The sequence below is a fragment of the Macrotis lagotis genome, chromosome 6, assembly GCF_037893015.1.
Source record: "Macrotis lagotis isolate mMagLag1 chromosome 6, bilby.v1.9.chrom.fasta, whole genome shotgun sequence".
NCBI lineage: Eukaryota > Metazoa > Chordata > Mammalia > Peramelemorphia > Peramelidae > Macrotis > Macrotis lagotis.
The window spans coordinates 11,509,626-11,535,294 of NC_133663.1; the positions used below are offsets into that span (position 1 = coordinate 11,509,626).

Genomic DNA, 25,669 nt, shown 5'->3' on the forward strand with positions numbered 1-25,669 from the left:
TGGTATGCAGGTCCATATCTAGAAAAATAGGACAAATTCAAGTTACTACTGACCTCATGGGGAGGTTGCAAGAAAAATGTTTTTTGATCAAGAGCTATGATTTCATATGTAGAATGTCTGTAGAAATGTCTTAGTGTGGGCAATCTTTTCTCCAGTTAAGCTTTCTCCATAATTTATAATCTTTGAAAGTTATTTGAGACACTGAAAAGTGACTTATCTAGGGTCACCGTGAGGAGGAGGCCAAGGCAGGACAACTTCAAAATGCTTTGGATGTTGTATTTGTGAAAGGCTATCATCATTCTTGTTTTCTACTTTGGACTGCAGAGTGGTGAACTGAGGATAGATCACGAAAGCCAGAACCCAGGGTTCAAAACCAGGCTCAGGTCTATGCTAGGAGACACTTGATCAAAAACATCTCATGATCTTATATCTATTGTTTAGAGACCATTCAGTGAGGAAACTGAGATGGCAAGGTCATGCAAGGGTGGGATCTGAACCCAGATCCTCCATTTCCAGAGCCAGGGGTCTGTTCTGTTGTATCCCACTTCTGTCTTAAAACATTTCCTCGGCTGTAAAAATAAGAGAATTGGACCAGATGACCTCCGTTCCCTTTCCTAACTCTAAATGCAGGGGATCCCAAAGTATCAACAGTTTTTAAAACCTAAATTACAGTAAGACTATGCTTGGGAATACCCAAAACCAAGGGAAAGGTTGGGGTTCAGAGGTATATCTCTAGAGGAATGTCAGTTAAACTTGACCTTATCAGCAATCTTCACCCCACATTGTGAACCAGCCAGCGTGTGCTGGAGACTGGATAAAACCCTGTCCTCGATTTTGACCCAGGCCCCACTTCAAATGTGGCTTCTTATGCTTACAAGTGGGGTCATCTTGGGCAAGTCATGATCTCTCAGGGCTTGTTTCCTCATCTGTAAATGGGCATAATATTACTTATAGAACTTGTTAAATAGGGATTCTTGGGAGATCCTGGATGTAAAGGGATTAGAATCACTATTATCAATTATCAATCACTAAGCATCTATTAAGTTTGGCACCAGGGACACAAAAACAGAGCATGAGAAATTTTTTCTAATGAGGGAGAAGCTAAGTAACAACATAATCCATACAGTTAAAATGTCAAGTGAGTAAATACAAATCTACACTTGGAAGCACATGGCATTTTGGGAGGGAGAGGGTGGGCAAATGGAGTTATTGGAAAGTCCTCAGGGAAGAGTCATCTTGAAGGCCAAGAGGCCCCCTAGGAGTCAGTAGGGAAGAAAAGAGAGCATTCCAGGAATGGGAAGACTGTGAAAAGAGGTGAAGGAACAGAGGCTCAGAGTACAGGTGGCCTGTGATACTCAATGGGGCTGAGAAGAGGTAGAGGCCAGGTTGGGACAGCTTATCCTCAAGGCAATTGGCAGCCTTTGGTGATCTTAAAGAACTACATAGTTTAAGTCAAATAGTCTCATCTTTATTACATCTCTCACACTGCTCCTCTGGAGAATTTTACCCTGTCAGAAAAACCCAATGTTTCATAGTTAACCAAGTCCCTAATTTTGTTCCACTTCCCCAAGACTGAATAGATTGAAGCTCAGAATAGGGAAGTATATGGGATCTTCTAAGGCTAAAGAGAGCTAGAAAAGCCTCAGAAGCAAACTCATTTTACTTGTATCTCTCTCATTTCTCTTCCCAATTTTTCTTCTACCTCCCTTACTTGATTTTCAAAACTTTTTTTGAGGTCTGCCATAGCCTGAGCCCAACTTCTATATTTCTTGGAGGCTTGAGATGCAGAAGCTTGGACTTTCTCATCTTTTGTGTTTTGGTCTTCCATGGGACCAAAGTAATTGTCTATGATCAGGTTCCTTTTTCTTTCTGTTTACTCATTTCCCCAGCCTGTGCCTGGTTTTGTGGTGCTTCTTGCACTTTTGGGTATTATTGGGACATCCCCACAAGGACCTCAGTTCCTTCAAAGTCTTATGGGAGACTCTGATTGCTCTCCTGGTCTATGCTTTGGTCTGTGGATGACCTGGGACTGTGAGGAGGGTCCCTGCTCTATGACAGTATGGGGGCCTGAACTGTGACCAGGGTTTGAATATGGACAAAGCCCCAGAGTCCTGTCCCAGGAACAGAGAAGAGACCTCGACAATCTCCCCCCACTCCCTTATCTTCCATGGGCTGAGTGCTCAGTGATCTCATTTTACAAATGAGGAAACTGAGGTCCATAAAGAAGTAAATTGTTTTTGTCACAGGCTAGTATGTGAGCAGTCAAACCTGAACTAAGCTCTTCCAGCTGATGATCTAAAGCTCTGATCATTCCCCCAGGTTGACTTTTTCTGGTTCAAATTCAGTGAAAATTTCTCAAAAGTCATTGAATCATAATCAATCCAGAAAATGTCCTCCTGGGGTACCAGCCAGGACTTGATCACCCCACTCCAGGTGGCTAATCAGGGAAGCTTCCTTCCTTTTGATCAGAGGGCCCAGTGTATGTATAGATGCAGGAAGGAAGCTCTTCTAAGAAGCCAACCACTTGGGGGCAGCTAGGTGGTACGATGAATGGAGTGCTGGAGTCAGGAGGACCTGAGTTCAAATCTGATCTCAGACACTTAATAATTACCTAGCTGTGTGGCCTTGGGCAAGCCACTTAACTCCATTGCCTTGCAAAAACCTAAAAAAAAAAAAGGAAACCAATGGCTTGACATGGAATGATGAAGTCTAGTAATCCTAACAATTTCTTCATGTTGGCTCTTGTGCAAGGATGGATCCTGTTTCTGTTCCCCAGTCAGGTTTAAGGAAGTTACAAGAATAGCCTCACTGAGTTAATTCCATTTGCAGCAGCCCCAGGCCATATGGCCTCACTAAGCATCTAGGTTTCCCATCCCTCAATGAGCCACTCTGTGGCCAAACACTAGAGACCTCAGCAATTGTAGCTGCAGCCATTTTCTAATCAGAAAATGCCCCAAATGACATAGGATAGAGAGACTTCTATCTATAGGAAGATAGACTTCTCAATAGAAGTCTTGAGTTTGATGGCTGGTTACAAAGAACCCTCATGACTTAGCATCATCATATTAGAGCTGAAAGGGGTTCTGGTGAAGGTCAACTAATCCAGTCCCCTCAGTTTACAGAAGAGGCAACCAAGGCCCCATGAGGTTGGGTGACAAGCCAGAGGCAAAAAGCGGCAATGGCCACATGCAACTCTGATACAACTCTGAGGTCAAAGGATACCTGCCCAGAAACTTGGCAAATTTATTTGTTGGGGTAGTGAAGGTGTCATTGGTTTGGTGTAGGGATAATCTTGATTTGCGCCATTGAGTTGACTAAAGAATAGAGAGTGAATTATGGGGTTGAAGGTCAGTATTTTTATGGAAAAAAATCTTCTGGAGTTCCCATCTCTAAGTTAATTAAGGACTGGTTGACACCCTTCAAGAACAGGTCCTTAAGAGAATATCATTTGTTTACTGTAATTACAACTGACTACATGAATAGAACAGTACACAGATTCTCATCTAAGTCCTGGACATGACCAGAACATTTAGACCAGTGGGGAGTAGCCTTCCTGTAAATACCTCCCTTGCCTTGGGAGGGCAGTGCCTGAAATTTTACCATTGAAGATGGATCTTTTGTCTTCCTCTCTCAGTATCCTTTCCTGAAATAAGTGAGTTTAGTCCAATCCAATGAATGAATCCAAGTTTATTCATTTCCTACTATGTTCCAAGCTTGCTCTGTGTTAAGCATTGGTAACCAAAGAAAATAAAAAACAGTCCCTGCCCTCAAGGGACTTACAATTTCCTTTTAAATAGAAACCCATTTAAAAAGTCACTGATACTTTATCATGAAAGAGTTTATTAGATCAGCTTCTTCTCCAACTGGCAGCATCCAGGATGGTATCGGGACTTGGGGCTCCTAGGTTTGGGCCAAACTTCTGGTTGTAGTAAAGAGTGCTGCAATTAGGGAATTGGGAGGCTTGGGTTGGAGAGTGAGTTCTCTCCCAATTTGTTTTGTCATTTGAACCCAGCCATTTAATCTCTCTGAACCTCAGTTTCCCTATCTGTAAAGTGATTCAGTTAGACTTGGTCTCCAAGATCTCTTCTACAATTCTGTGTATAGAAAACAGAGGTGAGAACTGATCAAGACAAGCTTTATATCCTCAACTGACTGACTCTCCATGCCTCACTCTTGAGAACTTTATGGGGAGAGCCCTGGCTCTTTGAGCAAAATATTGGGTTCCCATCCTATGTCTTAATACTCTTACCAACTCCTATGTCAATAAGTCTTCAAAATGTTTTGATACAACTCTATGAGGTCTGCAGTGAGTGAGTTTCATACATATCTCTATTTTTCAGCTAGGGAAATGGAGGTTTAGTGAGAGGGAGTCACTTGCCCAAGGTCACAGAATTCATGAGTGTCAGAAGCAGGATTTGAATCTAGTTCTTCCAATTCCTAATCTGACACATTTCCTTTGACATCACACAAAGCAACCATCTGTTGAGCACACTTTGATTACCCCAGAACACCAGACTCTGATTGTGAGACCCATTTTCACAGTTGGCTGCTATTGGCCATTAGTTGACTCTGATGGATTTGTTTTTGTGGTTTCTTTCCCTTATTCTTCCCCTCATTTTATCCTTGGGGAGGGGGAATACTGTTGCTTCCAGTCTCAAAGGAGATGGAGAAGAATACCCTAACATAATAGCATCAACTCATATTCCACAGAGCCCAGATAACTAGTCATTTTAGTCACATTGATGAACTGACCCCCATCTAAAGATGCTAAATGCACAAAGTAGATTAGATGTTAATGACATCACAAAGTCATTTCTTGGTTATCATTTGTTCATATCTGAGGAACTAATAGACCTCCTGAGTATCTTGCTGAAATACTGTATGTTAACTCTGAGTAATGTGCATTCAAGCATGAGAGACCAATGAATGAGAGACCAAACAGAATCTCTGAACAATAAAAACATCCTGACTATTGATGCCCCATCATTCCATGAGGCCAAGACCGTGAAGTCAACAATCATCTTTGATCACCAACACCATGTTCTACCAGAGCAAAGCTTTGGATTGGGAAAAATAGAAGTGTCCACAAAGGAACAGGGTAGAAAGTTTGCCCAGTGATGACCTGTGATTTACTGGCTCAAAGTCATGGACACTTCTTTCAAATTAAAATTTTCGAACCTGATACTTGGCATGTTTTAAATAAACATGGATCCACTGAACAAAGGTATGGATCTTCCATTTTCTGCTTCCTTTTTTTAAACAACCCTGAAAATGGAATGTTCTTTTATTTCTGTCTCCTTGATTCAGAATTGTGGTTCTGTAGAAATTCATTGTTTAATTAGTTAAGGAACAGTGGAGACTCTTTTTATCCGTGGGGTGGAGGAAAGAGGGTGGAAGAGAAGTAAGGTTGTACTAGTTTGGAGTGAGATATCAAAGTGAGTTAATGGGGTGGGGAAGCCAGAGGCCAGATGTCTAGGGCTGACTAACAGCACAATGATTTAAAAAGAAAAAACAAAACGAGAATAGCTACCACCAGGAATTCCAGGGTATCCTGGTGAGAGGTAAAGCTAGATTAGGATCCTGAGGTCTCTGGTTCAAATCTAAGTCAGACACATTAGGAAGAAATAGACCAACAAACCACCTTCGAGGTCCCTTCTGACTCTGAGATCCTATGAAAATACAACTCTTTTTGGATAATCCTAGGGAAAAAAGGTCTTGCTAAGAATAATAATGCCCTGAGACATGGAGACCCAAAAACCAAAAAGCAAACCCTACTCTAGGCTTCATGAAGAGAGTGGCTGTGTATAGGAGAATAATATGATCATTCCCTCTTCTCTGACCTGGTTAGATCACAGCTGGAATATTGGTTTAGTAGGGTTTGGTGGGTTCTCCCCCCCCCCAGTTCTGGATGACCCATTTTAGGCTAAACACTGATAAGTCAGTCTTTGTGTAGAGGAAGGCGGATTGGAAAGTCTAAATGACAAAGGTGCGTTGAAGGAGAACAGGATGTTTAAGTTGGGTAAGTGGCAACATAGATGGGACTTGCTGTCTATCTTCAAGCTTGGGGAGGGCTGTGGACACCAGGGAACATAACTAGGAGCAATGAATAGAAGCAGCAGAGAGCCCAGTTTAGCAGGGAGAAGTTTCCTAATGCAAGAGTAGAATGGGTTGCCTTGGAAGTCCTCAATTAAAGACTGGGTGATGACTAAGTTGAGCATCCTTATTAAGGCTGGACTTGGTCTGAGTAGTCACAAGGTCACACTTCCAATTCTGACATTCTATCCTTTATCTTATGAATCAGTTTACTCTTCTCTCCTATCTTCTTAAAATAACTGGTGACCCTTTCTAAATTCTTCACCACAGAAGGTCCTTAACCCTTGGGTTCTTGGGCCTCTCTGATTGTCCATGTCTTTGACAGTGATTACTAGCATTGGTATTGATAGACCCTTCTTGGAAATGAAGTCTTTCTCTCTGTGTTGGAGGTGAAAATCAGCTTTCTGTCTTGGAGTCACTTTTATCCAGAGTCCCCCCCATGATCCCATTCTGACCCTGCTGAGAATGTGCACCTCTTTTAGCATGGGAGTGGGGGGGATAGTTCAGAGGAGCTAAGGCTAAGGTTCTGGATAAGCCCATATGGATACACCCACAATTCTCTGAACATGGACCCAATTTCCCTTAGTTCTTTCCTCCTCCAGCTGCCTTAACATGGGATGTGAATGGTCTGCCCAGGTTTGGGGCTTTGGGAAATAGGATGAAGTCATTTGTCCTTTGCATAGTTTATCACACCTGGCCACCTGTTGGTGCATGTTCTTCCACATTTATGATCACTCCCAACCCATGACTGGACATGGCTCACATTTGTCATGTACACTCTGTGACTTTTTGGAGTTAGCTTCTTCTCACTGGACACCATTTGGACAGTGTTTTCTGACATTTTAATTTCTTCTGTGTGTGTCCGTGTGTGTGTCCTGGGCTGCCTCCCACCTATAGCATTTCATTCGGAAATGACACTAGGTATAACCTCACTTTTCTCTTCCGCACTTGCTTGGTCTGTACCCTTCTCTTTTTGAATTTTTTCTGTTTTTTGATTTTCTTTTCCCTGCTCTATCTGCTCTTGTTTTCTCTCAACCCTGCTTTCCTTATAACCTTTCCTTTGGAACTTTCCTTCTCCTTTAAAGTGATTTGTGTTTGACTGTGGTCCCCATCTTGGTTTTTGTTTATAGTTCCATGTCCCTGATTTGTTTGAGACCCACAACCTCCTTTCATTCAACTGTGGCATCTAGAATAGGCTAATGATCTAGCTATCTGTGCCTAAATACCCTCCCAAACCCACTTTACAAAGAACTGGTGAGGCCTGTCCTTGGGAATTGGGAGGGGGCTGATCCAATGGGCTCTTGCCAGCAGTGCCTGTTCTTCCTAAAGAGGTTTGGGCTGGGCTTAACTTTTGTGTTGTGGGTGATGGAATGTTGGTGTTAAAGTGTCTTTAAACCACGTCTTCTGGAGGATAATCAGATGGAAACTAGGAGATGTCTTGAGGGTTCTGATAGGAGAATCATAAGAATTTTTGAAGATAGTCCCTAGACATTTTAAACTGAGGGATATGCAAATAACAGGTAACCCTCCCCTAGAGCTCCAGAGTGAGTGAAGAATTTGTGAACCAGGCTATTTGGAAATGATGGGGCTCAATGTGAATATGATCTTGGAGGGGGGAGCAGTCTTCCAATTTTAAGGATACAATCTATAATTCTGAAAATGCTGCTCCAGAATGTTGCTTCCCCCAAAAGGGTAGAAAGTCTTCAAAAACATTGATTCTATAGTCTGAGCTAACTCTTAGAAGGCAATATTCATTGAAAGTATTAGACTAAATGATGCCCTAGGTCCTTCTCATCTCTGACACCATTGATGCTGTGACTTAAGTATTTCCAATATAAGGGTATTTGATACTCCTGGACAATGTTGATATGTCGATGACTCCAGTTTTCTTATCTTAAAGGAAAGAACACAGATAAAACCTTTTACCATGAATATGGGACTAGATTCCAATTTTATCTTTCCAAGGATACATCACTTAGAGTTTGAGCATTTATTAAGCTATGACCTAAGTGCTCAGTGAACGAGGACACTAAGACAGAAATGAAAGAATCCTTGCCTTCAGGAAGCTCCCAATCTAGCAAGAGGGAATAATATATGCAAAGAGAATTATACAAGAATCTCAACATTTGACTGCATTCTCAAAAGCTAAGGAAAAGAAAGGACTGGCTCTGTGATTTCATTTGTGTAGACAACTCTTTTAGGAACACAGATCAGCCCCTCCTCTGCATCTTAACATCAGAAGCCAAGAAGGTGAAATAAAAGGTCCAGGATCATGCAACCAGGATGCATCTAAGGCTAGATTGGAACTCACATCTCCTTGGCTAGCCCATGCTACCTCTTGAGTTCCATATAAAGTATACAAAGGATAGAGAGGTCTGAGTGAGGAACTTAGATCAGAGAAAGCATCCAGTTAATAGTTTGCTGTTGAAGGATACAACATGCAAAGAGGAGATTGTCCAAAGCCCTGTGCTTTCTTTAGACTAAAAAACAATATTAAAGGGAACCTGGAGCACTTCATAGGACTGTCAACCTAACTAGAGACCAGGCCCTCTCATTTGACAAAGAAGGAAACCAAAGCTCAGAGGAGGAAAGAGACCTGGAATTGGAACCCAAACATTAGCTGTAAACCCAGAGCTTTTTCCACTGCCCCCCACTCTACCTTTATCATAAATGAAGCCTTTGCCCTGGATTTCTGGAAGGCAATTCCTGGGCATCTTCCCTTTTGGAAGTCATTTTCCCCAGTCCCACAAGATGAATTCTGTCCTTTGCAGGGATGGAATTCCACTAAATGGGAATCCAAAAAAAGGGTTGAGTTATCTGGGGTTGGAGAGGGTGAGAGCAGGAACTCCCTGCTAGTTTCCATTCTGAACATCCTCACAAAGCTCAAAGAGCTCTTCCAACGTGTGGAAGGAAGATGGTTGTTTAATACTTCATGTTTGACTGCAGAGATGGAGGTCCTGAGTGCTGTCAATCCAGAGTCAGATGGGCAAAAGGTGCCCAGGCATCTCTCTGCAACTTGAGTCACCTTCCTGGCCTCTCTCTCTCTCTCTCTCTCTCTCTCTCTCTGCTCTCTTGCTTTTGAACCTCCACAACTTCATTTGGCTCATTCTTCCTCCTCTGTCCTCATTCTCTTTCTCTTTTTTCTTCCTCTTCCATTCTTTCCCCACTGTACCATTTTTTAAGGTTTTTTCCAAGGCAAATGGGGTTAAGTGGCTTACCCAAGGCCATGCAGCTAGGTAATTATTAAGTGTCTGAGACCGGATTTGAACCCAGGTACTCCTGACTCCAAGGCTGGTGCTTTATCCACTATGCCACCTAGCCACCTCCCACTGTACCATTTTTGACGGATTCCTCATGACACATGGAAGCCAGTGCTGAATTTGGGGTCATAGAATTGAAGTCCAAATTCCAGCTCTGCTATGGTCAGCTTTGGGCCTTTAGACCAATCCCTACTCCTTCTCAGACCTCAATTTTCCCAGCTGTAATACAGTGAGGGAGTTGGACCCCCTCTTTCTGTCTGATGCTTTCTTTCTTTCTACTCTTTGATTCCTCTCTCATACCCCACCCCCAATTCAGAGCATTTCCATCTTTGTCCGAGTACCAGATCATCAAATATTCTGACCCTCTGTTGGTTTGTCCTAAACCCCAAGCCTCCTGGCAAGGGGCCTGTGGGAGCATCCCCTCCCTCCTCCTGGAAGGCTTCATTGCCTCAGCACTCTGGGACAGCTCCACCTGCTAGTCACCCTTGTGTGTCCATGTGTTTGTGAGCATGTTTGGCCCCCATCTCTGGCTATGCCTGGGATTTTACCCATGTTGGCTTTTTACTGGTCTTTGCTTCTTTTCAGGACCTTCTACCAGTTTGAAGCTGCTTGGGACAGTTCCATGCACAATTCTCTCCTGCTGAATCGGGTCACCCCTTACCGAGAGAAGATCTACATGACGTTATCTGCTTATATCGAGGCAAGGAACTTGAAAGTTTCCCAGAACCAAACCCCAAAGTCCATCTGTAGCCCAAAGAATGCAGTCCTGGGACCCAAATGCTTGGAAGGAGGGGAATTCTGGGATCAGTTACCTCTGATCTCCCAACGCCCCCCCCCCACAGGGTTTAGGTCCCAGGGAATCTCAGGAAATGTCAGAAAGTGTAACTAAGAACCATGATCTGAAATGTCCTCTCTGGGTCTGCCTGGCAAACCCAGCCCAGAAGAGCAAGGGTATGGGTTGAGGAGCCATGGGGATTTTTGAATGCAGATGGAGCAATGTCTGTTAGTCGTGAAAACTACTAGAAAGCTAGACAAGAAAGGGATTACGTTTTCATAGTTCATAGCCCGTGACTTCCAGTTAAAGGTAAAATCACATCTGGAAGGAAAATAAAATTAGGACAATAAAATGTGCAGGAAATGTGTCTTGGCAACCCTGGGTTAGAGACCCTTCTACCTATGGGAGCCTTCTGACTGAAAAATAGCTTATTTCTGGAATGAGTGGATTTAGCACATACCCTTGAATGATGCATGGCAGAGTCTGCCACTAATTATCTAACTAGTAACACTGTAAATAACAATTGACCTCTATAAAAGAGAGTTGGATTAGATCAGAATAGCTGGCATTTACCAGGACCTCCAAGGTTTATCGAATGCTTTATTGATCTTATCTCGTATGATCTTCCCAACAATCCTGTGAGATAGGTTCTAGATATGAGTATCCTCATTTGACAGGTAGGGAAACTGAGGTCCAAGTCACTTAACTGAATTGCCCATGGTCACATTGCTAGAAGGTAGGCATCAGAGATAGGATTCCAATCCTGGTAATTTCTAAGGTCACATCCAGGCTTTAGAATTCTAAAAATTAGATCAATAAGAAAGAAATCTGCCATTCATCACTCAGGGACATCTGTTGAATTCATTCATTCCAGCAATAACTATTTTTCCGCCAGAAGGTGAGCTGCACTGAGGCTATCCCAATGCCCTTTGTTCAGGGAGACACATGAAGAAAGGCAAATGTAACCTCCAGAAGAAAGTATGCCCATGGAGTTCATTTCTGCCCCAAAGGAGGGGCAGTGACCTCAAATAGGAAATGCATTTTTGAACCCACAAAAAGTCCCTCGTTATAGCACATAGAAGTCAAAGGCCTGAAGAGGTGGGGTACCACCCAGACTGTGAGTGGAGATGTGATTCAGTGTGCTCATTGACTTGATGTCCAAGAACAGGTGACCTTGAGGCAGAGACTGCCATGGTCAGTCTGTGGCAACTGGAAGCCTCCATTTCTACTCAGAAGGCCCTCCATAGATCTCTTCTTCTCTGTCCCCTCCTTTCTCTGAGTTATCCTGCTATGTTTCAGATGGAGAATTGTACCCAGCCCGCTGTGATCACCAAAGACTTCTGCATGGTCTTCTACTCCCGAGATGCTAAACTCCCAGCATCTCGTTCCATTCGCAACCTATTTGGCAGTGGGAGCCTGCGAGCCTCCGAGAGGTAAAGTCTGCCCCTTAGTTGTCCCTCGGGAAGATGGGAAACATTGAGTAAGAAGTGATTACATCCACCAAATGCATCTTATTGAAGGACTAGTGACCACCATCCAGTGGTACTTCCCAAAGGACCTCCTAAGGGATAGAAATGGGGGGGGGGCATCCTCATCCCAGGCCATGTGACAAACATATTGCATGACTGTGAGACAAAATTGGAAAAGTCCATTGATTACAGCTGGAATGGAGATGGGAAGCCCATGGTGCTGATCTTCTGAAGAGCACCATGACATCATAGGAACAACCAAGGTTAGCATGGATTTCATGGGAACCATTTGTTCAACCAGGAAGTCACTAGATGGTGCTCTTCCCTCTGCCCCAGGGAGTCCTCCTTGTTCCTCACCCATGTACACCTCCTTCTGCTCTCCCAAGTGGTGTCTCATGGTGTGTGTATTTGGTGCCTTTTAAAAACATCAGGCACACTCTGTCCTACTTTGGGGACACAAATTACAAGTTGTAGTCCCCAGGATTGGACAGGTATGAATTATGGCTAAATGGCTATGTGAGCCTATGGAATGGTCAACCTAGTAAGGTAAGAGCCCCTGTAGAAAAAGGGAGTGGCCAGAACAGAATTCCACCCAAGAACCCAGGAGACAGAGGATGCTCTGAGAAAAAAAGGAGCTTGAAAAAAGGTCTCTACCCATGCTCTAGCAATTGGGGATCAGGGGAGATCTAAGTAAATTGCAGAATTGATGCTTTCACACAGTGTGTCAAATTAGGGCCATCTAAAAGAAAGTGGCCAAGGTAACAACATGGAAGAGTAGATGGACATGGAAAGATGAAGACCTGGCTTAAAATTCTGCTCCACTTACCAGTTGGGTTACCCTGGACAAGTCATCTTGCCTTCACTAAGATCTGTAAAATGAGAGGGTTGGACTTGATGGTCTCTAAGGTCCCATCATTTTCTAAATCTATCAAATGCTGTACCATAGAAGGGTCATCAAACAAGCTGTTTCAAAATCAGCCAAGAGATGCCTTAGAAAAGATTGGTCAACAGCATTTATTTATTTATTAAGCATTTACTATGTGCCAGGTCTACGGACACAAATAAGAGTGAAAATATGACACTTGCCTGTAAAGAGCCCTCATTTTAATGAAGGAGACTATGTGAAGGTATCCAGGTATCTCTAATAGATGGAAGTAACCTGAAAAGGGAGCCATTAATCACTGAATAGATCAGAAAAGGCCTCCCACAGAAGGTAGGATCTGAGCTGAATCTTGAAAACAACCAAAATAAACCAAGAGGTGAAGGTGAGGAATGGCATTTGAGGTGTGAGAGACAGTCAATGCAAAGACCTAGAGATGGAAATGGAGAGGTGTGTTTGAACTCGTCTATGGGAGTCGACTTAGTGTGTCTGGCTCCAGGGGACAGAACAGCTTCTCTCTGGACCTCCAGTTCTTCATCACTACAGAGAAGCAGTTCTTTCTCGAAGTTTCCTTTCAGTTCTCAATTCAGCTCGGATACATGTCATCCCGGTTGACCTCTAAGGTCCTTTCCTATTCTTAAGATTTAATGACTCTTTAAGAAAGGCCACAAACTCCATGATCAGATCCTTTAAGAAGCAAGAAGAGTCAAGAGGGAAAGAAGAAGCTCTAAACAGACTTCCCCATATTCGGAACCCACAAATCATCCACTGGAGGTCAAATGAACCCTAGAATGAGCCCTAGGATTTAGCCATAGAAGGAATTGTTTTGATGTCCCTATTCAAAGATTAATATTCACCTTCTCAGTGTCCAGCAAATGACTTTTTCCATTCTTTAGAAAAGGAAAAAGAAACCATCTTATCATCACTGGTTTTATTATGGGATTTAGCCATCTGCCAGATGTGTTAACTATAGAAGAGAGCAATCCAGTATTTAAGCAACATTTAATGGAGTGTGATTAACTTCAAGGCTAAATTAGCCTCTTCTCAACTGGCACCCATTGGGTGCACCTGGTTCTCCCCTCTGGGACCACACAAATCTATCTTGCACATGGCAGACCTTTCAACACTTATGCCTAACCATCCCAGGCCCCCTTGTCTTCTCTGTTCCATGCCCACGTCCCTCAACCTATCAACATTCCAAATCCAAGGCCCTTCACCATCCAGTGTGCACTCCTCTCACATTCCCTGGATTATCAGTAGTACCCAGAACTGAATACAGTGTTTCCAAAGAGGGTGGAGAACAATGGAGTTATCATCTCCCTTTTCCTGGGGGCTCTGCTCCTCCTAATGTGGCCTCAGATCCCCTTAGCTTTTCTAGAAGCTATTATCACTTCACTGACTCACATGGAGTTTGCAGTCCACTGAAACCTCCAGACCTTTGTCAAAATAACTATGTCTCCTCCATCTTATGTTGAAGGAGCTGGAGAGGTTTTTTTGATACCCAACTGCCAGACTTCCTATTGATTCCTATTAAATTTCATCTTGTTGAATTCAGTCCAGTGCTCCATCCTGCCATGAAACAGCTGGAACCTGAGACCTCCATTGTGGTAGGGGTCCTTTCTTCCCTCCCAGTTTTGTTCAGTCTGTAAATGGGATGATTTTACCATCTCCACCTTTAACAAAATCATTGATGGAAATGATCAATAGCACAGGACCGAAGACACATCCCTGAACCATTATTCACTGCACCATCATTCTTTGTGTCTGACCATCCATTCGCTGAATCAATCTAACTGGATTATTATCTAAGCTCTGTAACTCCTTCTTCTCTATGAAATACATAATCCAAATCTTTGCTAAAATCTAGGTAAACCATATCTCCAACATCTGCTGGCATGGCACTCCTGTCAAGAATGAAAGTGAAGCCAGCCTGATATGGCCTGGGCTTGAAGAAGCCAGCATGGTCTCTTGTCATCATTGCTCCAGTCATCTCTTTTCATGATCTTTTCTAGAATTTTCCCAAGAATCAAAATCAAGCTCCCTGGCCTATGTAATATTTGGATTCTGCTCTTTAGCCTTTTTTTGAAACTCAGCAACAATTCCCCTTCTCCAGTCTTATGAATCCTCTCTTGTTTTCCATACTTTTTCAGGTATCAAATATGGTTTACTTCCTATTAGTGGTAGAAATCTCAAATCCTCTACCTTATTTACATATATTATGTCAGTCATGGTACAAGTTTCAGGGATATCCATACAATGGCAAGGTGAAAAGCAGTCCTTAGAAGCTTACATTCTACTTGGGATGAGAAGCTTAAAACATGGACATAGTTGGACACATACATGCTGATCTCAGGAAACATCAAACACTAAGGAATTAGAAAGCCTCCCTGGAGGAACTGAGCCTTGAAAGAAGCTGGGGAACATTCTAGACTTGGGAAAGAACCAATGCCAGGAGGTAGATGTAAGAGATAAAAGGTGGAGTTCAGGCAACAGCAGACTGGGCAAGGTTGGCCAGAACATAGAGCAGGCAAGAAACTTGGAAGTAGAAGCTGCAGTTGGGTAGGAAGAGGCCAGAAATGCCTACTGATTAGTTTATACTTTATCCTGAGGGCAATGGGAAACAATTGAAGGTTCTTCATCAAACTCAAGGTTCTTCTATTTATTTGCAGCAACCGGGTGACAGGAGTGTATGAACTTAGCCTGTGTCATGTGGCAGATGCTGGAAGTCCAGGTGAGCCCTCTGACTTGTTCCTTCTCCCTAGGTCAGGCTGTCCAGACTCACCCTCGTCAGTCTGCTCCTTATGTAAACAAAGGAACTGGGAGGAAATCAGATACCTAGAAAGGCTATTTGAAGACTTTTCAGTCTAAAAGCCACAGGACTCAATAGACTCTTTTGATATTAATTTGGTCTAATGTCTTCATGACAGGAACCTGTGCTAATGGAGAGAATCTAGACTTTGAGAGACCCAAGCCTAGCTAGCTTTTTTATTCACCATGGTCAGGTGTGATGAAACTCTACCATGAGGTCATGGAGAGGCAGACTGACCTATAGCCTGACCCCTTGATAAACACAAAGAAAAACTATAAGTAATTAGATCTCCCCTGGAGGCAGTCTTTCCACCAGTCCAATGGCCAACCTCCTGACCTTCACTGCTCACTTGAGTGTAGCCTCTCCCTGGAGAAGGATCTATTCTCTTTGATGCCATGGCATTCAGTTCACTCCAGATGGGTCAGTGTTGATGATGTTCGCTCTTGTGTTATGAGTGTACTTCAGGTGGGCTAGGGAGAGGTTACTAGTGGGGAAAATGCTCATTCTTCTGCAGAGGTCAGATGGAAGAGCCTGTTTCCTCGGAAAACATCCATCCTCTTTCTATCTCTGCCATTAGACACATGACTTTGGGCTTATGTTCCATCACCTCCAGATTACTATTCAGTGAATAACTGAAAAGACTTCTGTCACCATCTTTTGTTGTCTGCATGATGATGCTATCCAAGGAGAGAGCAGGGGCCTTGAAATGTGGGTAATTCTTACATTCCAGGAATGCAAAGAAGACGCCGACGTGTCCTGGATACTTCTGTTGCTTATGTTCGTGGGGAGGAGAACCTGGCTGGCTGGAGGCCCCGCAGTGACAGCCTCATCCTGGACCATCAGTGGGAGCTTGAGAAGCTAAGTCTACTTCAAGAGGTTAGAGGTCATTCTTGTAACTGTCCCCTCCCCTTTTCATGTTTTTTTTTTGGTGAAGTGGAGGAAGGAACAGATTTGTGATTCTATAAACGTAAGGAACTTCTGTTGTGGAAGCTCCCTTCATCAGTGCAGATGGGCAACAGGTTTGTGACACCTAGTCTTAGAGTGTTGCCTGGGAGTTCTAGTCACTTGTCCAGGGTCACATGGTCAGTATGTGTCAGAGGCAGGATGTAAGCCCAAGCTCCAGCATAGGGAATCTCATTTGGAACTCACAACAGGGAGGTGATAAAGATGATGATCAGGATGAAGATGGTGAGGATAGTGATGATGATGGGGAGGAGGAGGATGAGGATGAGGATGATGATGATCGTGATCATGGTGGTGGTGGTGGTGTTGGTGGTGGTCGTGGAGGTGATGAGAATAATGATGATGATGGTGGTAGTGATTATGATGATAATAATGATAGTGATAGTGACGATGACTATGAAGTTAATGTTGATAATGATGATGGTGATAATGATGGTGATATTGGCAGTAATAGTGGTTGTGATGATGACAAATTGCTCACATTTAAAGAGTGCATCAAGGTTCAAAAAGGATCATTTGATCCTCACAACAATCTTGGGAGGTAACTGCTATTATTACCCCCATTTTTCTGATGAGTAAGCTGAAGAAGGCAAAGGTGAAGTGACTTGTGCAGAGCCATGCAACTAAGAAGTGCCTAAGGCTGGATTTGTACTCAGTTCTTCCTGACTCCAGACTCAGTGCTAGCCATGTACCAACCATTTTCTCTGTAAGTGCTACAGATATTATAATCCCCAACTTAGAGATGAGGAAACTAAGGCTCAGGGATAAATGTTGATTGTGCCCAGAGTTTCATTGTCAGCCAGTAAACATTTATTAGGTACCAATTATTGTCTTCCAGGAGTTGTGCTGGGCCCTTGGGTTACCCAGATAATAATAAAAATAATCCCTACCCCTGCCAAGGAAGCTCTATTTGATCTAGGGAGACAATATATGCATTAATGGAGAAAGGAAGGAAGGAAGGAAGGAAGGAAGGAAGGAAGGAAGGAAGGAAGGAAGGAAGGAAGGAAGAGAGAAAGAGAGAAAGAAAGAAAGAGAAAGAAATCGATATAGATAGATCTATATCGATATCAATAGAGATAGAGGTATGAAATACTGACCAAGTTGATCCAAGTCAACATTTGAGGGGAAGTCATTCACACCAGGGGGACCAGGAGGTGCCTCTTTTCAAAGGATGCTCTTGAACTAAGGAAGGGTTAAAGGCAGGATCTGAACCTTTAGCTTTCTGAAGTACATTTGCTTTCAGCTACCCTGAGGAAGCTCTTGTATGGAGCAGCCTTGGGATGGATAGAGAAAGTTTGTAAGGAAGAGGCAAATCTCAAAGGATCCCAGAGCCCAGACTGCAATCTGCAATCCATCAGCCCTTGTGTTCTGAGGTCATTATAAAGTCATAAAATAACCACTAAAAAGTTAATTCACATTCTGCCATCGTGGCACTGGTGGATAGAATTACTCAAGTGTAAGAGAACTGAAAATGAAAAGAGCATAGCTTATTTTTCTACAGGGCTCATCTGGGATGACCAGCTGGCCTGGAACTTGAACTCATCATGCCTCGGTTTGCCCATCTCTAAAATGAGCATAATATTTATCATCTACCTCCCAGCCTTAGAAGGATGTATATGGGATGCAATCTGGAAAGAGAAAGGTTAGTCATATGACAACTTGGAAAAATATTCTTTTTTTTTTTTTAGGTTGAAAAAACAAGACATTATCTCCTCCTGCGTGAAAAGCTGGAGACAACCCAGCGATCTGGCCTGGAGACCTTGTCTCCCTGCTCCAGTGAGGATTCTGAGTCCCACAGCAATTCCTGTGTCTCCTCTCCACTCTCTGATGGCACCTCGGAGAGTCGTGCCACCACCCTAGACATTCCCAGTGAGCGGCAGAAGGAGCTGGCAGCCAAGGTACAATCAGTCCTTCTTGGAGGGACTCAAAGGCTCCAGGCTGTTTCTCAGCCTTCATTTTCAAATTGCCAGAGGCAAGGGCACCTGATTACACCCTAGAAAGGACCCTCTTTGCATCCCTTTGCAATCATCTGACTGAAGGGAGAGGCACGAACAGTGAAGTTGAGAATAGGAGGTTTTTGTACTCCCTTCCCTGTTGGGAATTGAAACATTTAATCTGAAGAGCTGGAAGCTTTCTGTCCAGCCTGTAATTAGAAAGGACATCTCTGCATGGCACTATCAGAAAGTAGAACAGAATGCCCAACTCAAAACTTCTTCCTCCTTCAGCCAGAAGAGAAAAGATTTTCCCATCTGTTTACTGTATACTTACCCAGGACTAGAACTTTCCTTCTGTAATTCCTAGCTCACCTTTTGGCTGTGCCCTAAGACCCAACTCAGTTCTTCTGGGGAGTGTATGATTGAGAGCTGGATGAGGCCTTAGAGACTGAGCATCAAGCCCAGCCACCCACTGTTCAAAAGAAGAAATCAAGACCTGGAAAAGAGCAGTTCCTGGTTTTGTTTCACTAATTCTGTTCTCTCTGAAGTCCGATTCTCCTTGTTATCCATGACAGCCCCTCAGGCACTCAAAGACAACCAATCTGTCTCCCCTCAAGCTCCCCTTCTGTAGGGTAAATACCAGAAATAGCCCATTCAACAACTCATCTTGGAACATGGGGTCCAGATTCTTCTCCCATCTTAATCTCCATCCTGTTATCCTCTGTTTCTGGAATATTAGGATTAGGAAGTTGAAAGGACCCTGAAAGAGCCTCTAAATTATCGATTCCAACCCATATTTAGAATAGGAGTAGAACAGAGAAAACAGAAACTTCTGGATGGGAACCTGATCAAGAAAGTTGCCCAAGGAAATGTTCTCTAGTGAGGATTAAAATGGCCAGTCATACAAGTACCCTGAGGAGTTCTATTGTTAAAATAGGACTCATGTCAAAACCAAGTTCCCCATCCATTGACCTGAGTTCTCCACCTCAAATGAACCATGTGCCTTCTTTCCATCTTGGACTAGCATCTGCTCCTTGGAGGCCCAGTCATTTACTGAACTTTCATTTTCCTTCCTTTCCAGTGTCTCCGCCTCCTCACACACACCTTCAACAGAGAGTATACCCACAGCCATGTCTGTGGCAGCGCCAGTGAAAGCAAGGTAGGATGGGGAACCCCCTGTTCTGCAGGTCCTACCCAGTCCCTGCGAATATCACAGCATTATCATATCAAGAAGAACCCCCTGATGCATCTCGGTTCATCCCAGCTAAAGGCCTTCAGAATCCAAAGGGAAGTCATATGACTTCCACACAATTTTATAAATCCCATTAAATCCAATTTCTGGATCACTTACTGTCATGGCAACCAAAGGGAACAAGTAACTTAGCAGATTGTCTTTGTGTGGTTAGGAGTATTTATGTTTTATCAGGTTTGGGAATGGAAAATAAATCCTAATAAATCAGCCTCTACTGTGCCAGGAACCAGCCCAGGGAGACCATAAACAGGTCAGCTCCTCGTCTACAGCCAAAGTGAAGCCAGGAACCTAACTCATCCCTGAGATCATAGATCTAAACCTTTAAGGAATTCTGAGGCCATCCAGTTCCAACCCCACTATTTTAGAAATGAAAAAATTGAAGCCCAAAGATGAAGTAACTTACCCAAGATCTCATTCCTTAAAAACCAGTAATTATATCTTTTACTTGACCCTTTGTTGGCATATAGTTTTTTCTAACAGACATTCTTCAGGAATAGAATGACAAAGAGACACCATCCAAGTAAACTCTCAGTACCAATACACACTGAATTAACATTCAGAAGAATGCTAATTATGCTGTCTATCACCTTTGTAAATTCTTAAATAAGTAAAAATATCTGTGACTTCATCACTGGAGCTCTTCCCTCTACCAGTTAGGATCTCAGTCTCTCTGAGATAAGCTCATGAGTGGTTATGGTCAAGTAATAAATCATCATCCAGTGACTAACCATCAAAGGGTGCTGACTGCTTCAGCATTAACTTGGGTTGGTCCTTGTGCAACAAACACACACATTATATCATCAGGCACCTCTTGGAGGTTTCCTGACAGGGTAGAACCTGCTGGAATTGGGGTTCCCCTGACCTGGTCTTGCAGAATGCAATGTCACTTCTGGGCCACAGTGAGCAAATGGAGGAGGCCCCTCTCAAATCCCATCAAACCAGGAGCTGTCTGGTTTATCTATGTGAGCCATCCCTGATGAAGGTAACTACTTCTATTAGCAAATGGTCAAAAATTAGCAAATGTTCAAACATATATCCTATAAAACATGGAAGCATTCTGCCCCAGTTCTCAAGTGCTTATCAGTAAGTATAAGTAACATAAGGGGCAATTGTTCAACATTTTGAAACGATATCATATACTAAGGATTGTTAGTGGCTTGGGCTGTGTCAGCCAACAAATTGCCCTGTTCATTCCAAACGAATATGAAATGCAAGAATTATTAGACAATATAATTCCTCCTTAACCCTTTTGCCTGTCAGAATTTCCAAGAATTTAGCATAAGGTCACTGGTTGGGGTTTTGCTCCAATTTCCAAGTCAATTAACACTTTTTAAGTATTCAAACGGCATAAATCCTTCACTAACAAATAACCAGTTGTGCCCCAGGCCCTCTATCTCATTCCCCCACTCATGTTATTCCAAAAGCAAGGGCTCTTTTGACAAAGTAAAGTGAGAAATGAAGGCATAATCAAAGCCAGGATTGGATGAGGAAACAATCCACTTCTTTCTGCCACAATAGAGACATGTCAATTTATTCCTTTGAAGGACTCTCACAGGAGCCCCCATCGGTGTAAGTGCCAGGAAAATTAATAAGAGGTGCCCTATGAAGGTCTTTCAGTCCTGCTAAGGAGGCATGATGATTTTTTTAAAGGAAAAAAAGGAAAATGATTCCAACAATAATGTCTAATATTTTAACAACAAATTTGTTGTTGCTGGGGTTCAACCATTTCAATCCTGTCTGACTCTTCAACACTCCATTTAGGGTTTTCTTGGCAGAGGCACTGGAGTGGGTTGTCATTTCCTCCTCCAGCACATTGTGTACAGACCTGTTTGAGGACATAGGTCTTAAATGTTTGTCATGAAAGATCAGCAGTGGTCTAAGGACCTCTGATTAGAGCTTGTTTAGCACCAGAAACCCTTATCACTGAGATGAGTAAAGGTCAATGGACAAAGGGTGGCTCAGTTCCATCTTCCCCTTAGAGTTGTACTCTGATGAGGAAAGCATCCAGGGCCATCTCCAGTCATCCTAATTGATTCCTATTGGGCATTGGACCCAGATGGCTCTGGAGGAGAAAGTGAGGCTGTTGACTTAGCACAGACCCCCTCACTCACATCTAATTCACTTGTTTATCATGGAATTATCTCCCTGGTATCACATCTTCTTCAAGAATGAAGGACAAACATCATCATCATCATCATCAATCAGTGCTGATGAGGCTGAAGGAGCACATCTTTCTTTCCTTCTCCCTTGCAGTTATCAGAGATGTCTGTGACTTTGCTGCGGGATCCTTCCATGTCTCCTCTTAGTGCAGCAACTCTTACTCCCTCTTCTACTTGCCCATCTCTGGTTGAAGGACGGTACGCTGCTGCAGATCTGAGGTAAGGCACATGATCTGTGACCCAGACCCAAGGGGGCATCCAAACCAATGCATCCCAGTGACCTGGGAAACAAATCACAAACACATGGAAATCTTGAGCTGGAGGGCAGTCCCTAGATTTAGTCCCTAAAATTTAGAAAAGAAAACCAAACAATTAAGAGACTTGCTCAAGCTCACCTAGGTAGGAAGTGGCAAGGTCTCAATATGAACTCTGGACCCCTAACTCTAGGGTCACATTCTTTTGAATTCTTCCCAAATGACTATGGAACTATCTCAGTGACTGAGATTGCATAGAAAGTAAATTCCCAAGCCATGACTTTGCCTCATTCTGTTAAATTCTGCTTGAGTCAACCTGCCATTATTAAGTGCTTACTGTATGCGAGGCACCATGTTAGTTAGGCAGGCCTCACATACAAAGATGGAAATGGAATAGTACCCCCTCTCGAAGAGCTTGCATTCTACTGGAGGGAACCCAGAATTGTTCAGTTAAGGACAGATATGATCCATTGAGGAGAAGGGAGGGAAAGAGAAAATAAGGGAAGGCTGGTCACAAGGGTTGGATCTGAGCTAAGTCTGGAAGGAAGCCTGGGATTCTCTGAGGTGAGGAGGGAGTATTTATGTTCACTTTCCTGGTAACCTGGAAGTAAAAGGTGAGTACTTAGGCCATGAGTTAGGAGGAGGATAGGCATTCAACCTGTAGCTTAATTGGTCTAGGGGTCTCCCAGAAGAAGAAGCTCTCTCCACTAACTTAGGCTGGTACCTTCTCTGCCATGTACAATCATTTAGAGTCAATTAACATGAAGAGGTGAAGTCATTTGCCAGGGTTATAGAGCCAGTATAATAACACCGTGCACTTTCCATGTAATATCTCATTTGATCCTCACACCAACCCTGTGAGGTATGCCCTTTTTACAGAGAAAGAATCTGATGTCTAGAGAAGTCCACTGCCTTGCCCAACATCTTGCCAGGCAGAACTCAAACCCAGTTCTTCCTGGTTCCCAAGTGGGCTCTCTCCACTGTGCAGCCTTATCATTGAGTGAGGCTTTAAAATTGACAGAATATCCAGTATCTCTTTTGATGCTCCTAATGAAGTCAGGTCAGATCTTAGAGTTGAAGACACTGAATTCACAGAGGAAAGGACTTGCCCCGCATCACATAACTAGTAAATTTCAGGGTAGGATTTGAACTCAGGTCCACTCTTGACTCCAGGTCATGCAAGCTTTCCACTGTACTATGCTGCCTAATGAAACAGCTGCTGTTATCCCTCTCAGGAATCCCCCACCTTGCTCCCGACCAGTCAGCCCTGAACTGGAACCAGTGCTGGAGGGAGACCAGAAGAAATCTCCCTCTCCTGCCAGTGGGCCCGAAGCAGAGAAAGAGCCCCAACGTTTGTTGGTGCCCGATATTCAAGAGATCCGAGTCAGGTATGGAGGTTGGGTCTGCTGTGGTGAGGGTGTTGCTCCATCCCAAATACAAATGTTGAAGCCCTACAGGCAATGGGTACAATTCCAGGGAGAGCCTCCAACTTGGGAGCATGGTCCCAGAAAGCAATGAGGAGCTGAGTCCGGGTGGGTTCAGAGCATGATGACCTGGGAAAGTACTAAGAGCTTTGCAGAAAAAATAACATTTAAAAAAACTACCCATAAAAATCTAACTTCTTCTACTCTCACCAGTTCCATAGAGTCTCTGGGCAAAGGAGGAAACTTGCAAGACATGGTCATATTTTCAGATCTTTCAAAGCATTTTCCCCTGTTCTGAATGTCTTTCCTTGAGACCCAACCTCAATTTTTTCATATTCTGGGTCCACCTTCAGTCAGTAACAGAACCAGGAATAGACTCCACTCTCATTGGGATGGCTGATTTCATGGTCCTGAATCTGGAGCCTGGGAAACAAAGAGAATGAGTCCCTGGGAATAGGGAAAGGATGAATGGAGTTTCCCTAGGCCAATGCATCTTCCATAGCTCCCCCAAGAAGTAAAATCTTCTCTTTTCCCTTTTCCTCAGCCCCATCGTCTCCAAGAAGGGCTATCTCCACTTTCTAGAGCCCAAAACAACAGGTTGGGCCAAGCGCTTTGTGGTGGTGAGGCGCCCCTATGCTTACATGTATAACAGTGACAAGGACTCCGTGGAGAGGTTTATTCTCAATCTCTCCACTGCCCAGGTGGAATACAGTGAGGACCAGCAAGCCATGCTCAAGGTAACCAGTCTGGGAGCAGCAGTGGGATCTGATTTGGAAAAGGGAGTGATGCCTCCACAAGAGCAAAGAGCATAGAAAACGTCAGAATTGGAAAGGCTGGCCCTTATCCTATTCCAAGGATGATAATGTTGCTATGCAGAGAAGAAAGGAAACTTGCCTACTAGCATCACCCCACTCATGAGTGGTAGAATCAGGGCTAACATTTAGCCTGCCTTACTCCTGGTCAAGATTCTTTCTTCCATAATATCCTAATTCTAACAATGATGTGGATGGAGAGCTGGTGGAATACCCATCCTTGGAGGCCTTCAAGTAGAGGCTACATGATCACTTGTGGGTCATATTTCAGTGGAGACTTTTCAGGTACAGGTTGGATTGGCTGCCCACTGAGGTCCCTTCTAACCCTGAAAGTCTTTCATTCTATGAAGGGTCTTCCTGATCTAAGGATGATCCCTTCTTGGGCATGACACAGAAGGGGTGTTGTTCCACATATGGGTTGGACTGGAAGTACCTGGGGTCTCTTCTAGCTCTGAGATTCTGTAGTTCTGTGAAGCCTGTGTTAGAACCTCCCTCCTTGGCATCCTTTGCCATCAGCTGACAAGAGTTAAGGAGTGATTGTCCCTCCAGGCCATTGAATGGCCTTGCTTTGGACTCATTCTTAATATGAGAAAACTGCATTCTTCTCCTTCTGCATCTTAACACTAAGTATGAGGCAAGTGATCTTAAAACCAAACCATACCAATGGAATATGGTTTTATAGCAAACTAGAAAAAGGCCAAGAGTCAGGAGATCCATGACAGGGATAGAATGTGCTCTGGGCTAGACCTGAACTGGCAAGGGTACTGCAGAATGGGGTTTGGGGGCACTGAAGGATTGGGATGGGCCAGTCCTTGAGAGGGAGAGGGTGATGGGGAGCAGTAACTCTCCATCCCAGTCTTAGTCTAGGCTCTATGAGCTTGGTCTTTAGGTAGATAGATGGACAGATGGATGAATAGATAAAGATAGATAACAGTTTTTCAGTGTATTGCCTCCTTTGTAATACTATATATATCCTACTCTATGCATTTAAAAACACTCTTCTTAGTAGCCATTTCTGGGATTCACCTGCCAAAGAGGTCCATGACATAAGAAAGACTAAGAACTGCCCATTGTTTACACCATGTTAACCACATCCCTTGGCTTTGAGTTGGTTGTTTTCTGAAGCCCGGAACCCGGTGTTATACTTGGGCCTTAAAGTTTGCTTTTATAGAGAGACCTTGCATGCAAGGAGTGCATAGAATCACTATCATCATAGTCCCACGTGACCCAGGGCCCATAAATCCATCATCATCATCATCATCATCATCTTCTTAGCAACATCGTATGAGTTTGGAATTGGACTTTTGAATATCCTGTTTTCCTTGGTATTTCATTTGACCTTGTGTTTTGTCGTGGGTCCCCTGCTGATGCTGCCCTCACCTCCCTCCAATTCTCTTCCATTCCAGACTCCCAACACATTTGCTGTCTGTACTGAGCATCGGGGCATCCTCTTGCAGGCAAACAGTGACAAGGACATGCATGACTGGCTGTATGCATTCAACCCTCTCTTGGCTGGAACCATAAGGTAGGGACGTATGCATGTGTGTGTGTGTGTGTGTGTGTGTGTGTGTGTGTGTGTGTGTGT

At 43.6% G+C, this 25,669-nt stretch overlaps 1 protein-coding gene across 7 annotated transcripts in view; it reads left to right on the forward strand.

Moving 5' to 3' along the window:
* KIF1A (kinesin family member 1A) overlaps positions 1-25,669 on the forward strand; it is a 210,751-nt gene that overhangs the window by 182,703 nt on the left and 2,379 nt on the right. For all 7 annotated transcript variants that reach the window (XM_074190741.1, XM_074190736.1, XM_074190739.1 and 4 more), the window contains 10 exons: positions 9,939-10,053; positions 11,428-11,561; positions 15,147-15,208; positions 16,017-16,162; positions 17,938-18,147; positions 19,265-19,342; positions 21,689-21,813; positions 23,084-23,236; positions 23,817-24,009; positions 25,491-25,609. In XM_074190741.1, the coding sequence (XP_074046842.1) occupies positions 9,939-10,053; positions 11,428-11,561; positions 15,147-15,208; positions 16,017-16,162; positions 17,938-18,147; positions 19,265-19,342; positions 21,689-21,813; positions 23,084-23,236; positions 23,817-24,009; positions 25,491-25,609 (1,335 nt within the window). The remainder of the gene's footprint in view (positions 1-9,938; positions 10,054-11,427; positions 11,562-15,146; positions 15,209-16,016; positions 16,163-17,937; positions 18,148-19,264; positions 19,343-21,688; positions 21,814-23,083; positions 23,237-23,816; positions 24,010-25,490; positions 25,610-25,669) is intronic.